The sequence below is a fragment of the Myotis davidii genome, unplaced genomic scaffold (assembly GCF_000327345.1).
Source record: "Myotis davidii unplaced genomic scaffold, ASM32734v1 scaffold573, whole genome shotgun sequence".
In the NCBI taxonomy this organism is placed as follows: Eukaryota; Metazoa; Chordata; class Mammalia; order Chiroptera; family Vespertilionidae; genus Myotis; species Myotis davidii.
The window spans coordinates 4,610,382-4,631,489 of NW_006285997.1; the positions used below are offsets into that span (position 1 = coordinate 4,610,382).

The window sequence follows — 21,108 nt, forward strand, 5'->3', positions numbered from 1 at the left end:
TGATTAAAGCATAGTAATTATATGTATGTTTTCCGATGGTCTTAGGCGACCCCTGTGAAAGGGTCGTTGGACTCCCAAAGGGGTCGCAACTCACAGGTTGAGAACCCCTGATTTAGGCTATCAATTTCTGTTTTGTTTTTTTTTTAAGAAAAGGAATCTTGTTATAGAAAATATTCATGTTACAGGCATTTGAAGGCTGTTGGTTGGTCATCTTAAACTTAACTTTTCACATTTTTTAGTTAATACATTTTGAAGTCTATGTTCCCAGTAAGTCATTTAGATATCACATTAGGTAAATCTTTATTTACCTAATGTGATATCTAAATGATTTGCTTTTTTCTATTTTAATATTAAGGTATCCTGAATAAAAATTATCTTAGGATGAAATTTACCCCAAATTACGGAAATAGGGGTGTATAAATCAGTGATAATGAGGATTACATAAAGTTGGCTAACTGATGCTCTAAAAGCAGTCTTCAATTATTTTAATAGTTTCATATGTGATTTAAAAAAAAAATCTAAACATAAATGTGGCCCAAAAAAGGCACTGCAAAAAAAATCAGGTCATAGCAGGAGGTTAAAGAAATTACCAGAGTGAGCCTGTATAGCTAGCCTGCAAGGAATTCTGGGGGCTGGCAGTGCAATCCAAATCCATTCTGGCCTTGGCGGCCAGTTCCTACCACCTGGTTTAAATGTGGATGGGGATGATTTTGGGCCCTGCAGCTAGTGTTAGAACTTTCAGTTTATTAATGCATGCATTTCTGTAAGATAAAATTCCTAGAGATAGAAATTAAGCATTTATAATGCCAGATATTATACTTATGTAATACTTCACTTGCAATTCCGAAATTCAGAAAGCTCTTAAAACCAAGTTTTAATAAAGCTTTGCCTATGAAACCTGACCTGAAGTAACATGAGGCTATATATAGTATTATTTTTCACACTGTTCCTGTTTCCTGCAGTAAGGATAGTAATGTTTGATTATGGGGTGCTGCCCCATACTCTTTGAGAGAGCCTTGTAATACATGATACATGCACCACATTACTCTATAAAATCTGAAAATTCTAAATTCCAGAGCATATCTAGCCCCAAGAGTTTTGAAGAAGGCCTTGTAGGTATGTACCAACTTAGTCCTCTATAAGAAAGCTCATTTCCCACATCCTCACTAACACTAGGCTTTGTGAAAATAGTCAGTGATTTTAGGTTTCATTGGCCTTAGAGGTTGTAGTAAATAGTAGAACTTAGCTTTATAGTGCAACTCCCAGGTCTGGAATAGCAAAGTCATTACTTAACTGACCCAAAGTCACATTCTACCTTGCATCTGCTTCAGTTACTTCCGTAGTTAACTTGGCTGGGAATTTGACAGTTTACACCAAGTTAGCAGTTTCTGTAATAGTATAGTTGGGCAGGAAGTACAATGTGATCTCTTTGACACATGAGTGGTATTTCATGAGTGTTAGTGGATCCAATCATGCTCATATTTTAGGTGTTGTGTCAGCCACTTGACTTTCTGCTTATGGGAACTAAGAGTCATCTAATTAGTTCTAAATTAGCTATTACTAGCTTTCTGTATGGATTTCCTCTCTTTTCCTTATTTGTAATTTCTTTGTAACACTGCAGTAAATATTATTTCAAGAAAGAGGCCCAGGGCACAGATTCGTGCACATTGAAAGGAAATTAATTAGAAGAAATACTTTAGAGGCTGCGGAAGGACTGCAGGAGGTTGGCTCCAGGGCTTGTCTAGCCCAGTCCCGACCTACCAGACCCCAGCAGCAAGCTAACCTACCAGTCAGAGCATCTGTCCCCTGGTGGTCAGTGCATGTCATAGTGACTGGTCGAACGGTTGAATGCGGTCAGACACTTAGCATGTTGGGCTTTTATTACACTAGAGGCCCGGTGCATGAAATTCATGCATGGGGGTGGTCTCCTCAGTCAGGCCTGCACCCTCTTGCAATCCAGGACCCCTCAGGGAATGTCCGACTACCAGTTTAGGCCTGATCCTGTAGGCACCCGGGACCAGAGGTGGCTTACCTCCCCCCAGCCTGGCCGCAGGCACTGTGGACCGAGGGCTGCTTCCCTGCCTCTGGCCCGGCCGCAGGCACCTAGGACGTGGGTGGCTTCCCCCAGGCCGGGCCCCGGCTTAGTCAGGAAGGATGTCCAGAAGACGTCTGGTCTATCCGGTCTAATTGAAGTTAAACTTTAATTCAGTGGGCGTTTTCTTTTTATAAATGGTGTACAATGTGGTTAAAATGTGGGTTTTTGTGGATAGCCGTTGATTCCAACATTGTTGAAATAAGCCACTCTTCCTAATTTGAAATAAGTCATGAGGACAAAATTGCCCTCCTTTCTTGTGCATTCTCCCAGATGAATCCTCTGCAAATAGGATTTAGATAGGATTTGTATTAAATTTACACATTAATTTTTTTATATAATATGGAGTATCCCGTTTAAGAAAACATATATTTTATCTTGTTTTGTGTTTTTGGTTTTCCCCCCAGTAAAATTGTGTGCTCTTATAAAAAAATTGAAGGAATAAAATGAATTAATTTTAAAAAGATTTATAGGAAGGAAGCACTGTATGAAGATTAATATTACATAAACTTCCCTTGTAGAATTGAACTGCAGGCTTAAAAAATGTATAGTTTATATCTTGCAAATAAGTTGAGTCTATCATATAGTTTAATAATGTAAATTAAATACAAAGTTTTTATGAATGTGTTTAAAGTATATCCCCAAAATGAGAATCTCTGAGAAAAAGGGTTTTTTTTTCCTCTTAAGTTATGGTCATGTATTGCCAATAAACAAATAACTAGAAGATCTGGCTTTGTGATTCAAATTCTTTTTTTTTTTCCAGATTCTTTTTTTTTTTTTTAAATGTATTTTATTGATTTTTTTTTACAGAGAGGAAGGGAGAGGGATAGAGGGGAAGGGAGAGGGATAGAGAGTTAGAAACACAGATGAGAGAGAAACATCGATCAGCTGCCTCCTGCACACTCCCTACTGGGGATGTGCCCGCAACCAAGGTACGTGCCCTTGACCGGAATCGAACCTGGGACCTTTCAGTCCGCAGGCCGACGCTCTATCCACTGAGCCACAGCGGCTAGGGCTCCAGATTCTTTTTTAAAAACTTTAAAAATGTATACTTATTATTGCCTCTTGTTTTCTAGAATGTTTATATTTTGTATTGAAGGTAAAATTACAGATGTTAATTTTCTTCAGTCTATTTTTAATTTTAAATGTGATAGACTTTTAAAAAACATTCCTTTCCTCATGTTTCATTTTTATGGTAATATCTAAAGCGTACTGGCCTAAATACTGTAACTGAACTATTTTTCTTTTTAGTTACTCCAGAAGATCCACAGAATAGAGGATGTTGCCACGAAGCCTGCCTCTGTCTTTCACACTCAGCCTGCACAACCATTGCCAAGCTGAGACCGATGTCTGCAGACTGTGTTGACAAACTCTGAAGAGCCTAGTTAACACAGGATGACCTAGGAGTGCCTTTCCGTCTCTAACAAGAAACTTCATTAGTGACAGTGTCAGTCGTGGTTCTGAATGCTGCAGATCACAGCAGGCGGGATTTCTCCTTTCTTTATTTCTGAAACATTCACTTGACCTCCCATCAGTAAGACTGACTTTTCTAATTTGCTCCGGGAGATATTAATGGAATACAGTCATGTCCACTCAAGACGAGAGGCAGATCAATACTGAGTACGCAGTGTCCTTGTTAGAACAGTTAAAACTGTTCTATGAGCAGCAGTTGTTTACTGACATAGTGTTAGTTGTTGAGGGCACCGAGTTCCCTTGTCATAAGATGGTTCTTGCCACATGCAGCTCTTACTTCAGGTAAGCACTTTCACCTTGATTAGTTTGTCATTTCCAATGCAGAATCATAGCTTCTATTAGGAATTCTTTAAGCATTATTTAAATTTTAAAATGATAGATTCTTAACGTTTTGTTTACTAGTCTCCTTTTTGTCTGTCTACGTATTTGGACATTTCCTATACATGGACTCATATACCATGTGGCTTTTGTATCTGGCTCCTTTCGCTGAGTATAATGTTTTTGAGGTTCATCTGTGTTATGATACATCTCAATATTTAGTTCCTTTTTATTGCCCAATAGTGTCCCATGACAGACCTCGGAGATACTGTGGATTCAGTTCCAGACCACCACAACAAAGCAAATATCATAATAAAGCGAGTCACATGATTTTTTGGTTTCCCAGTGCATTTAAAACTTTATACTGTAGTGTAGTAGTGTGCAAAAGCATTATGTCTTAAAAAAAGTACATATTTTAATTAAAAAATAATCTTTCTGAAAAATACTGTTAGGTGAGCCTTCAGTGAACTGTAATCGTTTTGCTGGGTCTTACGTTCAGTTTGTAAAATAAACAAAAAACACACCACAATATCTGCAAAGAGTGGTATGGTATGCCAAAGTGAAATAAAACAAGGTTTGCCTGTAAATGAATATTGGCGTTGTCACTCAGAATGGCGTGGTAGAATAGAAGTTTGTATAACTGGCACTGGATTGTACTTTCGTGTTGTCTCACTCAAAAGTTTTCCCAAGAAGTTGGTTCTCAACCTGTGGGTCGTGACCCCTTTGGCTTTCCCAAGAAGTTGTTCATCAGCAAATGCCCTAATTCAGCGGTTCTCAACCTGTGGGTCGTGACCCCTTTGGCGTTCAGATGACTCTTTCACAGGGGTCGCCTAAGACCATCCTGCATATCAGATGTTTACATTACGATTCATAACAGTAGCAACATTACAGTTATGAAGTAGCAACGAAAATAAGTTTATGGTTGGGTCACAACATGAGGAACTGTATTTAAAGGGCCAGAAGGTTGAGAACCACTGCTAAATAAACATCCCATGTTGTCTAGCTTCTCTTTTTAGCTCTTCATTTGTTTTACACTAAAAGCAAAGGTTTGTTTTTTCTCTCTGCTCCAGGGCCATGTTCATGAGTGGCCTAAGTGAAAGCAAACAGACACATGTACACCTGAGGAATGTGGATGCAGCCACCTTACAGATAATAATTACTTACGCGTACACGGGTAATTTGGCAATAAATGACAGCACTGTAGAACAGCTTTATGAAACAGCTTGCTTCCTGCAGGTAAGCAGTTTCTTCTGTTTACATTAACTGGTTTCTTTTTTAAAAATGTTACTGTTTTAAGAAAAACATCGATTTTGTTCCATTTGTGCATTCATTGGATGCTTCTTGTATGTGCCCTAATACGAGATCGAACCCGCAACCTTGGCATATCGGAATGATGCTCTAACCAGTTGAGCTGCCAAGCCAGGGCTTTGTGGTTAATGTTTATGTGCCAGGTACTGTACTATATGCTCTATATAGGTTCTAATTCTTACAATAATCATTTGTAAAGATTTCCCCATTTTATACATTTGAGACTTAGAGAAGTAGCTACTTGACTAATAGGGTGCAAGTTTTGAATCCAAGCAACCCAACTTCTCTCCATAAATTGCTTTTAGTTAACCACTATGATTTTTTCTTTACTTTTTAACCTCTGTGATGTTGAATAAGTATAGTAGGTTAACACTTCTGATTCATCTGAGATCTGCTTTTCCTTCTTAAGAAAAAACAAACCTAGAAAACTAGAGTGGCTAGGTTAGGTCATCTGAATGTAGATACTTTAGCCCTGGCTGGCTTGGTTCAGTGGGGAGAGTACCGGCCCCTGCACTGAAGGGTCTAATTCCACGGTCAAGAGCATGGACTTTGGTTGCAGGTTTGGTCCTGAGGCAACGAATCAATGTGTCTCTCTCACATCAATGTTTCTATCTCTCCCCCCCGCCTTCCCTTCCTCCCTCCCATGCTCTATAAAAATAAGGAAGTAAATAAAGATAATTTATAACTATACAGAAATGTATTTGTTACTCCTTTGGTTGTCTTAGCTCTCTAGATAAGAGAGTCATATATACTATTCTTCGTCATTATGCATGGTTTACTGGTTTTATTTGACTACCTTGCCCATATTGATAAAACCAGATTCCAGCTTCTCAACAATGTTCATTTTCTGTACTACTAGAGGCCCGATGCACGAAATTCGTGCAAGAGTAAGCCTTCCTTCCCTGGCTGCCGGCATCAGCTTCCCTCTGGCTGTCAGCAGGCACCCGGGACTCTGGCTTCCTTCCGGCCACCGGCAGGCACCCGGGCTTTGCTCCGGCCGCTAGGAGGCACCCGGGACCTGGGCTTCCCTCGCAGCCCGGGCTTCGTCCGGAAGGATGTCCGCTCTAATTAGTATATTATGCTTTTATTATTATAGATGATTTACTTCCATCGTTTTCATTTGGTTCTCTCAATTACACATTTTTAACTTACACGTGAATTTCCTAACGTTTCCCTTTCGTTTTTTTTTTTTTTAATATATTTTATTGCTTTTTTACAGAGAGGAAGGGAGAGGGATAGAGAGTTAGAAACATCGATGAGAGAGAAGCATCGATCAGCTGCCTCCCGCACACCCCCCACTGGGGATGTGCCCGCAACCAAGGCACATGCCCTTGACCGGAATCGAACCTGGGACCCTTCCGTCTGCAGGCCGACGCTCTATCCAGCGAGCCGGTTCGGCCAGGGCCCCTTTCGTTTTTTAAGAGCCCGTTTAATGTCATACTACTGGCTCCTAAATTAGGGCAGTTAAGTAGGCCACTGGACAGGTGGAAAAAATTGCAAAGCTATATGTACAGTCTTCTAATTTTATTATTACAGAAAACATCTCTTAGCCCAAAATAAATATCTAAAAATAAAAGCTACAGTATAGGGATCTGATTAATATACCAGTATCTACACAAAATAAAATGTGTCTGTTTTGCCTTTATCAACCTTTTTTTTTCTTTCAGGTAGAAGATGTGTTGCAACGTTGTCGGGAATATTTAATTAAAAAAATAAATGCAGAGAATTGTGTGCGATTGTTGAGCTTTGCTGATCTGTTCAGTTGTGAGGAATTGAAACAAAGTGCTAAAAGAATGGTGGAGCACAAGTTCACTGTTGTGTGTCACCAGGAAGCGTTCATGCAGCTGTCCCATGACCTCCTGATAGACATTCTCAGTAGTGACAACTTAAATGTAGAAAAGGAGGAGACAGTTCGCGAAGCTGCTATGCTGTGGCTAGAGTACAACACAGAAGCACGATCCCAGTATTTGTCTTCAGTTCTCAGCCAAATCAGAATCGATGCACTTTCAGAAGTAACACAGCGAGCTTGGTTTCAAGGTCTGCCACCCAATGATAAGTCGGTAGTGGTTCAAGGTCTGTATAAATCAATGCCCAAGTTTTTCAAACCAAGACTTGGGATGACTAAAGAGGAGATGATGATTTTCATTGAAGCCTCTTCAGAAAATTCTTGTAGTCTTTACTCTTCTGTCTGTTACAGTCCCCAAGCAGAAAAAGTTTACAAGCTCTGCAGCCCACCAGCTGATTTGCATAAAGTTGGGACGGTTGTAACTCCTGATAATGACATCTATATAGCAGGTGGTCAGATTCCTTTGAAAAACACAAAAACAAATCATAGTAAGACAAGCAAACTTCAGACTGCCTTCAGAACTGTGAATTGCTTTTATTGGTTTGATGCACAGCAAAATACCTGGTTTCCAAAGACGCCGATGCTTTTTGTCCGAGTAAAGCCATCCTTGGTTTGCTGTGAAGGCTATATTTATGCAATTGGAGGAGATAGTGTAGGTGGAGAACTTAATCGGAGGACCGTAGAAAGATATGACACTGAGAAGGATGAGTGGACAATGGTGAGCCCTTTGCCTTGTGCTTGGCAGTGGAGCGCAGCAGTTGTGGTTCATGACTGCATCTACGTGATGACGCTGAACCTCATGTACTGTTACTTTCCAAGGTCTGACTCATGGGTAGAAATGGCCATGAGACAGACTAGCAGGTCTTTTGCTTCAGCTGCAGCTTTTGGTGATAAAATTTTCTATATTGGAGGGTTACACATTGCTTCCAATTCTGGTTTAAGATTCCCTTCCAGCACTGTAGATGGGTCTTCAGTAACTGTGGAAATTTATGATGTGAATAAAAATGAGTGGAAAATGGCAGCCAACATCCCTGCTAAGAGGTACTCAGATCCCTGCGTTCGAGCTGTTGTGATCTCAAATTCTCTGTGTGTGTTTATGCGAGAAACTCACTTAAATGAAAGAGCTAAATATGTCACTTACCAGTATGATCTGGAACTTGACCGGTGGTCTCTGCGGCAGCATATATCTGAACGTGTACTGTGGGACCTAGGGAGAGAATTTCGATGCACTGTGGGAAAACTTTATCCATCCTGCCTGGAAGAATCTCCGTGGAAACCACCAACCTACCTTTTTCTACCGGATGGGACAGAGGAGTTTGAACTGGATTGAGAAATGGTTGCACTACCACCTGTATAGTTGGGAGTTCAGGAAGTGCACGCCTGATTTATGTGCTTTGTCATTTTCTTTGCTAAATAAGAGAGGCTATGAAAGGACTAATATGAGTACATAAAAATCTATCTTTGATAAATTTTATTTTTATGCCCTTAATATTTGCATCAGTATAATATATATCAGTGAGTCTTGCAGAAAGATGCTTCCATAATATGAAATAGATTATCCAATAATTGTAATAATTTTATGTGTATCATGAGAGCATAGAATCTGGATTATCTAACATTGTTAGCCCTGTGTATGTACAGTTCAAAAAGTTCACTTATTAAACTAGTTTCCTGTTCCTAGTGTGGTATATCACAAATTGTGCTGAGGTTATTTTAGCATATGTATTTCGTTCCTGTGCTTCTGTTCTGAAGTCCTGGAATACAGTTTTTCGGTGTAATTAGTTCAGCTGCACTTAACACTAACATCCATGTTGGAATAGAAATGTCTCAATCCTGTACTATAATTGAGGAAGATCTTCCATTTTATGGTATTACACAGGGAGAGCTAGGACTGCAGGACCAGTCTAACTATACTATTAGGTGCATGTACTCTCTTTCTCTTTCCACTAATTTATACTTGTCTCCAGAATACAGGTCTTCCAATCAGCTGGTCATTTACCAGGTATAGACTTAAGTTGCTGGGCTTGCAATGAAATTTGCTAGTCCCTCATTGTGCGGGTCTGGGTGGAGCATTCATCAGTAAATGCCTCCACTTTCTGTATTACATTAACATTGGCTCATGCGTATAACTACCTGCTGCTGTTGTATTTCTCCATCTTAAAGATTTAGAGTGGGTCAACCAGGTCATTACATCTTAATTTAATAACAAGCATTACTGTAGAGTGATTGTGTAGATACCCGTTAGCCGTCAGGGTGTGTTTTTTTAACCTGTTGTGTGTGGGTAGGATTAGAAGGGTGAACTGTTCAGGAATTCTCTGCACTGGCTGTGCGGACGAGCAGGTAACGAGTGCTGCTCTGGCATTCATCCAGGAACCACTAGCAGTAGCGGCGCTGCCCATCTAACATGAGCACAGGTGCTTCACGACAAACATTACTAGCATGTTCAACTGCATAATGTTCTGGCACTGTATTTCGAATGACATTAATTTATTAAATAAGTTGTATATATTCAATATTTGTTTTTCTTTTGTGATGGGAATGGTTTAATGGCGTGCTTTTAGTTTTAATTTTACTGGGTCATTTTACCTTGTTAATGTGGTTGCTTCAGAATTTTGAGTATATATAAAAAATTGTGATAGGAGCCTTACTGTATCAACATAAACTACAGATAAAAAGCAATGCCTTCCAACCCTAGTTGCATATTAGGATTATCTGAGGTGCTTTTAAACCTGGGGTGGTGCCTGAGCCTCATCCCTAACAAAATGAACTCTAGTCGGGGGGGTGGACCTAGCCACAGTATCTATGAGCACTGTCACACAGCTGTTTCTTTGTGCAGTCCATGAGAGACATTGGTTTAGGCTTTAAATGCAGGCATGCCTCGGAGATTCTGCAGGCCCAGTTCCAAACCGCCACAGTAAAGCCTTTTGCTGGCGGAGGGCTTACCTTCAATTTGTAAAATTGCAACCTGTGAAACATGATAAAACAAGGTGTGCCTGTTATAAGGATTTGATTCTAGGTTATCATTCTTCCTAGAACACGTCCTTGGTCGTGTTTCCAGACTTGAACTGCCTCCCTCTACTGAATGAAGTCCAATTTCTTGTGCTTTTTTCATTTTTTAAAACATTGTATTTAAGAAATTTCAACCCATTGATAAACACAAAGCAACAGTCTTTTTTTAGATATCTATGTGTAAAACTGATTTTAATGTTGAAAGTTCCATTTAATGAGTAAACACATTTACTTACTATTTGAAGCAAATTATTCTGCAGAATTTCAAAATAGATTATCAGAAATTGCAGTGGCTTTGGTCTAGACTAGCACTATAACCCACTGATTCATAAAAGAACTAGAGGCCCAGTGCACCAAAATCGTGCATGGACAGGGTCCCTAGTACTAGGCTGCCTGCCAGAGGCGCCTCCCCTTCCCCTAGCCGCCTGCTGCCAGCCCCGCTCCCTGGTCAAACTGGTTGAATTCCCGGGTGAGGGGACAATTTGCATATTAGGCTTTTACTATATAGGGTGAAAGGTAAGAGATGTACCTCTTTGATCCTAATGACTTTTCACATTTCCTGTAGACACCATAAAAAGAAGCAGGGAAATTGGTAGAAAAATGGGACCTTTGCCCTAAAAATTATGAAGGGAAAAGGAAATGAGAGAAACATTGGGAATAAGTTTCCAGCAAACTCATTTGATGGAAGAATCCTTGGATCATAACAGCATCCTTCCATGGACAGATGCCATCCGTGTTTCATGTGAGAAAGTATTACAAGCAGCTCTGGAGGCTAGAAATCTGAAATCGAGGTGCTGGCAGGATTGGTTTCCTCTGAGGGCTGTGAGAGAAGCAGCTGTTCCAGGCCCCACTCCTGTCTTGTAGAAGACCATCTGCATGTTCACGTGGTGTTCTTTCTCTGGATGCTTCATCTCGCCAGGAAGCAGAGCTGCCAACATCTTGATCTCGGACTCCCCAGCCTCCAGAAACTTCTGGGAGCTACAAGTTCCAAACCAGAGTCCGAAAGGATTGGTTTCTGGTGAACCCTTCCTGGCTTGCAGATGGTCACCTTCTCATCGTGTCCTCACATGGTGGAGAGTGAAGTTCAAATTCTTTTAACACATTTAAAGCCCTCAAGATTTGACTTTAAGTTACCTTTACAGCATGGTCTTACATGGTTTACCCATAAACCTTACCTTGAATTAGGTTTTTGCTATACTTTGTGCCTTTGCTTCTTGCTCTACTCAGAATGGTCTTTCCACATTCTAAACATGCCTGGGACTATCTGTACTACCCAAGATCTGTGTAAGATAGTCTTAATTTTTCCACCTTTACTTTCCCCCCATTAAGGTAGTTTTTAAATGAAGCTTCCCTGATAACCACCCTGTGCTGAAGAGTCCCTTCTCACATCCCTGGAACCTTGTACCTGGGTGGTTAATTGACCAACCATTTATTGAGTATTCTGACTGCTCTGAGTGCTTTTCTACACAGTGATCGATGTGTTTGAGAGTAAGGACTTACGTAGGGCTGCACCCCCCTATACGGTAGCCTGGTTGGTGATAAAAAGTCAAACCCAATCTAACATTCTTTATTCTCATCAGAAGTTTCATTAGTCACCTCCCCCGCCCCCCCTCATTAACCATCCATCTTAGAACTGTTATCTTAGTACTTCTGCCACTCCTGGCAATATTCTAAATTCCTTTGTCTTATTTTATATTCAGGCAAAACCTGAATCTTAGATGAGTATGGAATGGTCTTGACCTGTTTGTAACGGCTAACTAAGCTAGTTTCATTTCAAACGAATTCCTTCAAGTGCAATGCTCCTCGCACAACTATTTGAAAGTTATTTCTATTGGAGGGATTTGATAATAGAAACCCTGTTTTAGGCCTTGGATGCTGGGGGTGCAGGGAAGACCGATTGAGGCTGGCCAAGTTCATGGGAAAGGGCACATGAGCCTGGTTTTTCTTCAGGAACAAAGTCCTCCTGGAGGCCTGAGAACTGCTGTTTTCTCACATTTGCTTTTCCCTACGCACCGGTGGGGTGGCACTCCCCTCTCTCCTAGCGGGTTACGGGTTACGTAATGATGCGGGTCGGCATCATGGGCCGTTCTGCCCTTGGACAGCACTTTCTGAAACTGCCCGATTTCCACATGAGACTGTTGATTCTGGATCGGACTTAATTTGGTCAGCTGAACTCTCCTGGGCATGGGGAGCTTTTCTTACCCTTGGCCTACTTCTTCTGGTACTAAATATCCTTTTACAGCGTCACCTCGCACTCTGTAAAACAAATAGTTGAAAGCACTGCTTTCTTTCGCTGTGGGACTACGTCATTCTCACCGCGCTCCTTGGAAAGCCACAGGCACGGAGCCTTGCCTTGGAAAGGAAGGTTTTGTTCATGTCACAGGATTAGTCCATTCCCTGCCGGGTGCCAGCCTCCCTGACCTCACAGCTCAAAGCCACACTGTTACCCCAGCACACAAGGGTGGTGATGGAAATATACGCAAAGCCCACGGGGAGAAAAAGGCACCGGCCCAGCTCCAGGCCCCAGAGGCTCTTACTCACATGCAACGTCTTCTCTGCCTCTCTCGGTGTTTTGATTCCGTCCCCTCCCCATCACAGTAATAGAAGCAGAAGGAAATCACCACAGTGTCATTAGCCTCACAAACCAACTCATTTTTCCATGTCCTCAGAGCAGCGTGGGAGAAACTAAGAGAGGAAGGAGGAAGAAATGCAGGGGGGCAAGGTGGACTCCTTGGTAGATGTGCGTCTCCCTCTTCCAACAGGGCCCCCGTGTTCTCAGTGATTGTTACAGTATCTGCCTAACGTTGCAGTGAGCATCATACTTACTAGTGTTGCGCCCGAGTCTCAGGGCTAGCCCTTGTCTGTTGGTTGGCCGCAGTTTTTCAGTATTTAGTATAATAAAAATGCCATGACAGAGAACTCCATGCACAGAGCTTTTCCTCCTTTTGGATGGAATCCGGAAGCTCTCCTGATTACGATTAAGGGCCATAAAAATGTCCACTCCTGCTTTATTGACCATGCTTCTTAGAAATGCATCTCTCTCTTGAAGCAGTGAAACAAATGTTGGCTCAACATTCAAACACTCCAGAAAGAGCTCGGGTCAGAGTGTGGGAGCTGGTACAGTGCAGGTGAGCCTGTCCCAGAGGTCTAATCGAGGAAGAAGCCATCAGTGGTCAGGTGGGGGGAAGGCGGTTTCTCTTCCATCAGAGACGATGTACTCATCTGGGACAGGATTTGATTTGAGCAGTTTCCCATCAAAGAGGGCCTTTGGAAACCTCTAATCTGCCTTCCTTATTTAATTCAGAACACTGGCTCAGAGAGTTCTTTTATTTGACCTGCCCAAGGTCTAGGACTACATTCTGCCTTCACCTTTTGGGGTTCTCCGGACACAGAACTGTCCTAGTAAACGAGGGGAACTGAGGCAGTGAGTGGACTAGGAGCCCGAGGAGGAGTCCAATGTGTGTTCTCTGCGTGTCTTGTCTCCTCTTCCTGTCCCTTCCCTAACTCAGAGGATGAGGCACCATCCTGAATAGGGTGGGAAGTGTTCATTGTATTGTGATCCTCCATAGCCGACACATCTGCTAGAAATTCGTTTGATTCCGTTGTTAATATAAAGAATGAAAAATAATGGTAATAGCAAGTGCGTATTCAGAGTTAAGCGTGTGTCAGGTGCAACGCCAGTTTGAGTATGCAGAATAAGCTACACTTCCTTTGTATATCCTAGTCTGTCATTCATGTCTCATGCCCCCACTCTGACCCCCAGGAACTCACACCGTTCTCTTCACTCTCCTTTGTTTGGCCTGTGGGTTGTGACCCTTTGTCTCCCAGTTACATAAAACTTCCCTTTCCTCCCCTTTAATTCCGGTCAAGGGCACATACCTTGTTTGGAGGTTTGATCCCCGCCTTGTTCCAAGCGCATGTGAGATGCAATCGGTGTGTGTCTCACAATGATGTTTCTCTCTGTCTCTCCCCCTCCCTTCTCTCTAAAAATCAATGGGAAATATCCTCCGGAGAAGATTAACAACAATAACAAAAAATACTCCTTTATCTTCACCTGTTAAAACTTCACTGGGAATTTCCATTTGGAGGGCGTTCGGGGCAGTGAATGACCTACTGAGGGCTCGGTGTCCATGGGATGGTCTTGTACAAAGAGGCGATTCAGGATCGCTGCCACCGAGGATGGGACAGTGTCACTCCTGTCTCCGCGGTTTCTAGGAAGTGCTGCCGAGTGACTGTTTTCTAGGGCACAGCCAGGAGGGGCAGCCGGAAAGGCTACTGTTCAAATTCTCCACTGGCCTACTTGGACCTCGCCATTCCCCAGAACCGATGACTCCGGGTTCCTCGGGTAAAGTTTATCAGAAAAAAAAAGATTTAAAAATCCCATGGATTAGGTGAAATATAAATGAAAACCCAGATATCAGCTGCCAGTGGACTTCTCAAATATACAGCAATGGCCTTCCTGTTTGTAAAATACATGAAGAAAAAATGAGTTTTGCCCTGACCGGTTTGGCTCAATGGATAGAGCGTCGGCCTTCGGACTGAAGGGTCCCAGGTTTGATTTCGGTCAAGGGCATGTACCTTGGTTGCGGGCACATCCCCAGTGTGGGGTGTGCAGGAGGCAGCTGATCGATGTTTCTAACTATCCCTCTCCCTTCCTCTCTGTAAAATATCAATAAAATATATTTTTTAAAATGAGTTTTACCCAAATTTAAGCAAATCAACTCAGCCCGGGTGGCACGGTCTTCTGGGTCTCCACTTTGCCAGGAAGAGTAAGTTAGATGATCAAGTGTCCTCCAGCCAAGGCCTCTTCCGGCATCGCCCACGATCCCATCACAGTTGCTTCTCATTGACCAGCCCCCTAACCTAACCTCTGGCGGAAGCCAAGGAAAACACGTTCTCATGATAGCTGGATTTGGACTGAGGGCCGAGTTTCATTGGAAACCAATGCGACTTAAAGTCGTGGAGAGCTGTGACTGGGCCCTGGAGGAAGGGAAAGGGGCGGCCTGTTGGGTTTAGAGACACATCACTGAATTTACAGCTTAGGGCCACGCAGACACAGTGATGCCCAACCCAGAATGAACTTCCTAAAACGCAGCACCCAGACGGCCACTTACCTGCGGGAAGCCCTCCAAAGGCTTCTCTGGCCTTTTAGATCAAGTCCATGACCCCTGGCCAGGCCGGCAGGGACCCCCCATCCTGACCTGGCCTTATTTTCCAGCCTCATGTCTTGCCCATCCTTCCTTGCCATTTACATTCCGGGCACATCACAGAACACTCCCAAAGAACACCCGCTGCTCCCAAGTCCCTGCCTATGCTGCTCTCCTAGGTCCGAAAGGCCTTCCTATCTTACAAACTCTTCCTCACACCCCTTCACCCCAAAACTATCGCCTAGACTCTGGTCTCAGCATAGGCTCCTAGGAAAGAATCATCTACTTGTCTCTGTCAAGAAGTTGACCATGATGTGGTTGAACACACCCTGGCTTACCCTTGACCTGGCCCTCTTCACCTGCTGTGGTAACTGTCTGTCTCCTCCTGCTGAGCAGCAAGCACCAGTAACTGTGTGGGGTGCCTACTATGTGTGTACATAGTAGGCACCAAGAACCTGACTGGGAGAGGAAGGACTTAAAATGCAGTATGAGGGTCTTGGGTTCGTCTTAAGAGTGACCTCCCAGGGGAAGTAGCCAAAGATGTGAAAATCCTGGGTGTGTGAGGCCAGCATGAGCCTGTGGCACGATGTTAAAGTCCTCGGGGTTTTAGGACAGGTCTAGGACACTGGGCATTTGTGTGATTGTTAGACTTGGGGAATGTCAGCCCTTCAGAGGAAAACACACAAGGTTCCTTCGTCCATCTCCATGAACTGGTGCTGAGGCAATGCTTTGCACAGGCCCTGAAACAAAATGAGAAAAACAAAACTGGTACAAATCAGTTCACTGTTTGATTAAAAGGATCCTCCTTTACCCGGACCCTATGCTCTTCCCATATTTTGGTATTAAAATGTCTTTGTAGGAAGTGCCCAAACTTTCTAGCCATATTGTGGAGCAGGGATGAAAGATGGGCGGGCAGTAGAAACTTGACCCCTATTCTACACCATTCTAAAACAGGAATTCCAGGTGGATAAAATCCTAAATGTGAAGGGCCAACTGAGAACCTTCCAGAAGATCAGAGAATATTCTCATGACTGTGAGGTAGAGAAGAGTTCCTTCTCACCATAAGAGGAAAGATAACTTTGACTACATCAAGAACTCTACTCATCAAAGACACCATCACGAATGAAGATGTCACCGAGTGAGATATTTAGAACACACATAATTAACAAAGAAATAGTATCCAGAAAAACATATATATACATACTCATAAAATAAAAACTGAAGCAAATAAACAATTAACCCAATAGAAGAATAGGTAAAAGACTCCAATAGGCATTTCATAAAATGGTCAGTAAATAAACAAAGTACTCAACCTCGTTAGTACTCCAGGACAGCGGTCACCAACCTTTCGGACGCCATGGACCACCAGTTGGTGACCGCTGCTCCAGGAGATACAAATTGAAACTCACAATGAGATACTACTTCACCCGTACCTGATCAGCCCAAATTTAAATTCCTGGTGATACCAAAGCACTGGAGACCATGTGGAGAAATGGCTTTCTGATGCCAGGCTGGTGGGAGGGCACAATGGCAGCACCACTTTGAACAGCAAGTTGGCATGAACCAAAAAGATCTAAGATGTACTTATTCCCATGTGTATACCTGAGAAATGTGCACAGGGGGTTGGGATCAGCCTTGAGTCCTCTGGGCCATTCCGTAGGCTGCTTCCTTAGGAAGCGGGAGCTGCTGTCCAATGGGGAAGCAGGTCAGAGCTGCCCCCACCACCCACGGGAAGGGGAGTTCTCGAAAGACAGGTCAAGTACGACTGAATGCAGGACAAATTGGATAATTTTATTCTCATTTTCTTTAAAATAAAGATACAGTAGGAGTTTTACAATTCAGTATGATTAGATGCAATTTATAATTTTAACGCTTCTTTTTTAAATAAATGACAATAGAAACAAAGAACTGCTACAAATGATAAATCTTACTAGAGCAAAGAGAGAGACTACCTTTTGGATCAAACACGTGCCACAGCTAAACCTCCTTGGAAAACTTTCTAAGATTTCTAAGCTAAACTTCCCTAGAAAGGGTTTGTGGGAAGCCTGGACTCTCAAATCTTGAAACTATTTTTGTGAGCACCTGCTCTTTACCAACTTGTTAATCAAAAGCTTCCTACATGTAGGAGCCCATGACCGAGTGCCCTGAAACAGTTAAGTCTTGATCCTATTTTTCCAGCTCTAAGTCATTCATGTTTCAAGCAAACAAAGTATGTTCTAAGCACAGAAGCTTTCTAAAAACTTCAATTACCTTCTCTGGCTCAGTACTTGACTGAAATGTTCAAATGTTCATGTCACACATACACACACATACACACACACACACACACACCACACACACACACAAGTTTGAGCAGCATACCGTGTGTGTGAGAAGCTGATGAAAAATAAGATTGGAAAACCCCCTAAATTGTGTCCCATTTACATGATTTAAATATATAGTTTCTATATCTTTAATTAATATAAGTAAAAAGGTAAACTTTAGAACAGCACAGAAATACAAATGCATTAGTTTTACAAAATATATTCAACCCCTTATACGTGCACAATCTTTTAATTTTGGAGTTACAATACAAGGGACCTCGTTTCTTCTCCATATGAAAGCAGGAAGTCACCTGCACAAAGTTATTTACATGGAAAGAACAAAAATCAATATTCCTTTTCCTTGTCCTGGACAACTATGTATGGAATGTTGGAACTGATGAAAAGACCATCACAATGTTCATGAAATTCAAAGACTTGCGATGAGAAACCTGCTAGTGGCACCTTGCACTCCAGGGCGTGACCATCACCTTCTAGAAACCAGGCTTGCGTCTCTGTCACACGGAAAGGCTGCCACAGAACCAGGGGAAAGGCCAAAGCAGCAGAGCATGAAAACGTTCGAATGTGGATGCCATTCCAAGTCCCGACCAAATCCCCCCTAAAATGACAGGCACCATTTAGCCGCTGCCATCTGCGCAGGCTACTTTCCCAAACTGCGGAAGCGATACATGAGGTTGGGGAACCGATACATGAGGTTGGGGATCCGTCCATTGGCCTGGCCTCATACAGAGCTGAGGACGCGCCCCCCCCCTCCCCCCCATGCATCACCCGTCCAGGACGGAGCAGGACCACTGGCTGTAACTTCCACAAAACACAAAATAAAGATAAAACCTGCCTGCCAGGAAGACAACGTTACAGCTTCCCTTTAAACTTGTCACCAGCAGATTAAGATGTTAACTTCTCTGTAAAAGAATTCTTGTAACCTTTAGCGTAGGAAACACTGCTCTCAAAATACTTCCATTCAGATTTTTTAGTACCTTGCTCCTCAGCCTTGCAAGACTTCTCACTTCTCCTCTCTCTTCCTAATTTGCTTTTCTCCTTGCCTTTCCAAACTAAATTATTCTTCCCAAAAAAGTTCAATGCTTATTATAGAACTCGGGAAGCAAGGTAAGGTTGTGGAAATCACGCCACACAGTCTGGTTTGCTGCCCACGGATATTGCTGCCATGTTTCGTTTTTAAAATATATTTTAACTGATTTCAGAGAGGAAGGGAGAGAAAGAAACATCAGTGATGAGAGACTCACTGATTGGCTGCCTCTTGCACGCCCCCTACTGGGGATCTAGCTGGCAACCTGGGCATGTGCCCTGACTGGAATCCAACCGTGACCTCCTGGTTTACAGGTCTACGCTCAGCCAATGAGCCACACCAGCTGGACAGCTGCCATGTTTCGTAAAGCAAAAAAGGAGATGGGGATTGTTTTAAGGCTTGGGGGCTGATAGATCACTAATGGATTTGGAAACAGACAATTCATACCGGTTATAAGAACCAAATGCAAATGCCAAGTAACTCTAAGCCTTACGTGCAACTTTCCCTGTTCACCTAGTCCAAGACACAGTCGCTTTAACTCTTCTTTTCCTTGCCTACGTCACTGTCATTACAGTGCCTCGTAGGAATCAAAGTATGCCAGGGACTTTTCCCGAACACCACTTTGAAGTCACCTAGACAAACAGTGAGGCCACCACCAAGCTACAGATGGAGCCTGTGTAATGGCACACTTGGCAAAGGCCTGGCTGACCGAGTTCCCTCAGGCCTCCTTACAAATACTCGGTTCTTAAGACACAAAAGGACTAGAGCAAGCACGGCCAACCCACACACACACCCTTCCCAGCGACACGTCCGAAAGCTGGCCCGGTGTCGGCTCCTACGGCTCAGAGCCCGTGCCTGAAGGGAGGTCACCGCTTCTGGGCTGCAGCCTGCAACCCAAGCCCCAAGCGCTGGACGAGTGGCCAGGCTTCCTGCCGTCAGCCCTGCTGGCTGTCCCGGGGCCCCTGCCCACAACGTACAGCCTCTGCTCCCTGAACACCACCCCCCCACCCCCCCGGGACCTGAAGGAAAGAGTACGGTCTTTTGACCATTTCTATGACAACAGTTCTATCTTCTGCAATATTCATCTCATGTTGAAATGCTGAAAGCTAAAGGACCACTTTGAACTCTTCACTGGAAACATTAATAGGAAGTTCATTGAAGGTGGATGTTAAATGGGGAACACGTGGTATGAGAGCAAAGTTAGATTTCATGTAACTGTATTTCAGTGCGAGTCCAAAGGTGACTGGCTGCTTTTGAAGGGTGAGAGGGGAAATGACCCCAATCACACAAACCACACAAAGTGAGGATGAGTCCGAGGCTGCCCGGCTCCTCCCTGCGGGTTTCCGGCCGCCGAGAGGGAACAAGCCGGCACAATACCCTGTCTCTCCAACCCAGGACGCGGCCTCGTGAAACGAGATGCGATGTGAGGAGGGATTCTTTGCAGTCTCAGCGCAACGCTGATTAAAGTACCTCTGAAGGGTTTGTTGGTTTTACTTCTCTTCAAGTACTAGTTCCTGAGAAGGTAAACTTTCCTGGCAGAAGTGGAATTAATGGAGTTTTCACAATAAGCCCTTTAATTTGTCATCACTGAATTTTTTTAATGAAACACTTTAATTTTTTATTGCATTTATTGGGGTGACATTGGTTAATAAAATTCTATAGGTTTCAAGGGTACAATTCTATAATACATCACCTGTATGTTGCACTGTGCTCATCACCCCATGTCAAATGGAAGTATGTTTTTAGATTTGCTGAACTTGTGTTGAAACACAAACTGGAAAATTTAGGAACATCCGGATTATGTCCTATGACTATTTCACATGCCCTAGAAGGACTTACGTGACATAAACATTTCCTAAGGGGTAAGTCAAACATAACTGAGTGCCATCCTTAATTAGGCCCCTACCTTTCCCAATACTCTTCATATCACATGTAGATTACGCTCTCTATGTATTTTCCAAGTACGCTTGTTATTGAGGAAGCGGTCTGTCCCCTGTACGTTCTCCCTGAGAACACCCATCCCATGTCCCCGCGGAAAGCAAACGAGAGCTGAGCACGGCAGACCCGAGGTCCACGTGGGTGAAGCTCTGCAGCATACAGCACACACGTGCACGTCTGCCATGAAACCAGGTGTCCTCTACGAAGCAGGGCTGATGTCACGGCTGTGGCTTTCTTGTCCTGCCTCGTGCTTTCCTAAATGTGAGCGAAGATGAGATTTCTATTTACTATTTACAGATCATCCTGCTTTCCTTTTAAAAATTCTTTTAGATGGGACTGATTACAGGATTTCCCACCAGGGCAGTAGGAAAGCCAAGCGCCTGGAAAAGCTTACGAAGAATAAGACTAAGGGAAAAACGTCAGGTCTGTAAACACCCCATGGAAAACTGTTCGAAAGAAGAAATAGAAGGCACAAACCTTGGATTAAAAATGCTTGGAAGAGGTTACAACGTGACTAGAGTTGACAGAAGGAATACCTAGGTTTTCTAGAGTCTTGCCCTAAATACAGATTCGTGTTCAACTGCTCCGACACCGCGGGACCCCTCACTCTGTTTCTCTGCACAACTGCT

At 43.1% G+C, this 21,108-nt stretch overlaps 1 protein-coding gene across 1 annotated transcript in view; it reads left to right on the forward strand.

Moving 5' to 3' along the window:
- The window catches only part of KBTBD2 (kelch repeat and BTB (POZ) domain containing 2), a 14,807-nt gene extending 5,257 nt beyond the window's left edge, over positions 1 to 9,550 (forward strand). Inside the window, exons 2-4 of the mRNA XM_006757216.2 lie at positions 3,344 to 3,847; positions 4,954 to 5,119; positions 6,859 to 9,550. Of these exons, the coding sequence (XP_006757279.2) occupies positions 3,678 to 3,847; positions 4,954 to 5,119; positions 6,859 to 8,367 (1,845 nt within the window). The 5' untranslated portion in view covers positions 3,344 to 3,677 and the 3' untranslated portion in view covers positions 8,368 to 9,550. The remainder of the gene's footprint in view (positions 1 to 3,343; positions 3,848 to 4,953; positions 5,120 to 6,858) is intronic.
- The last annotated feature ends 11,558 nt before the right edge of the window (positions 9,551 to 21,108 follow it).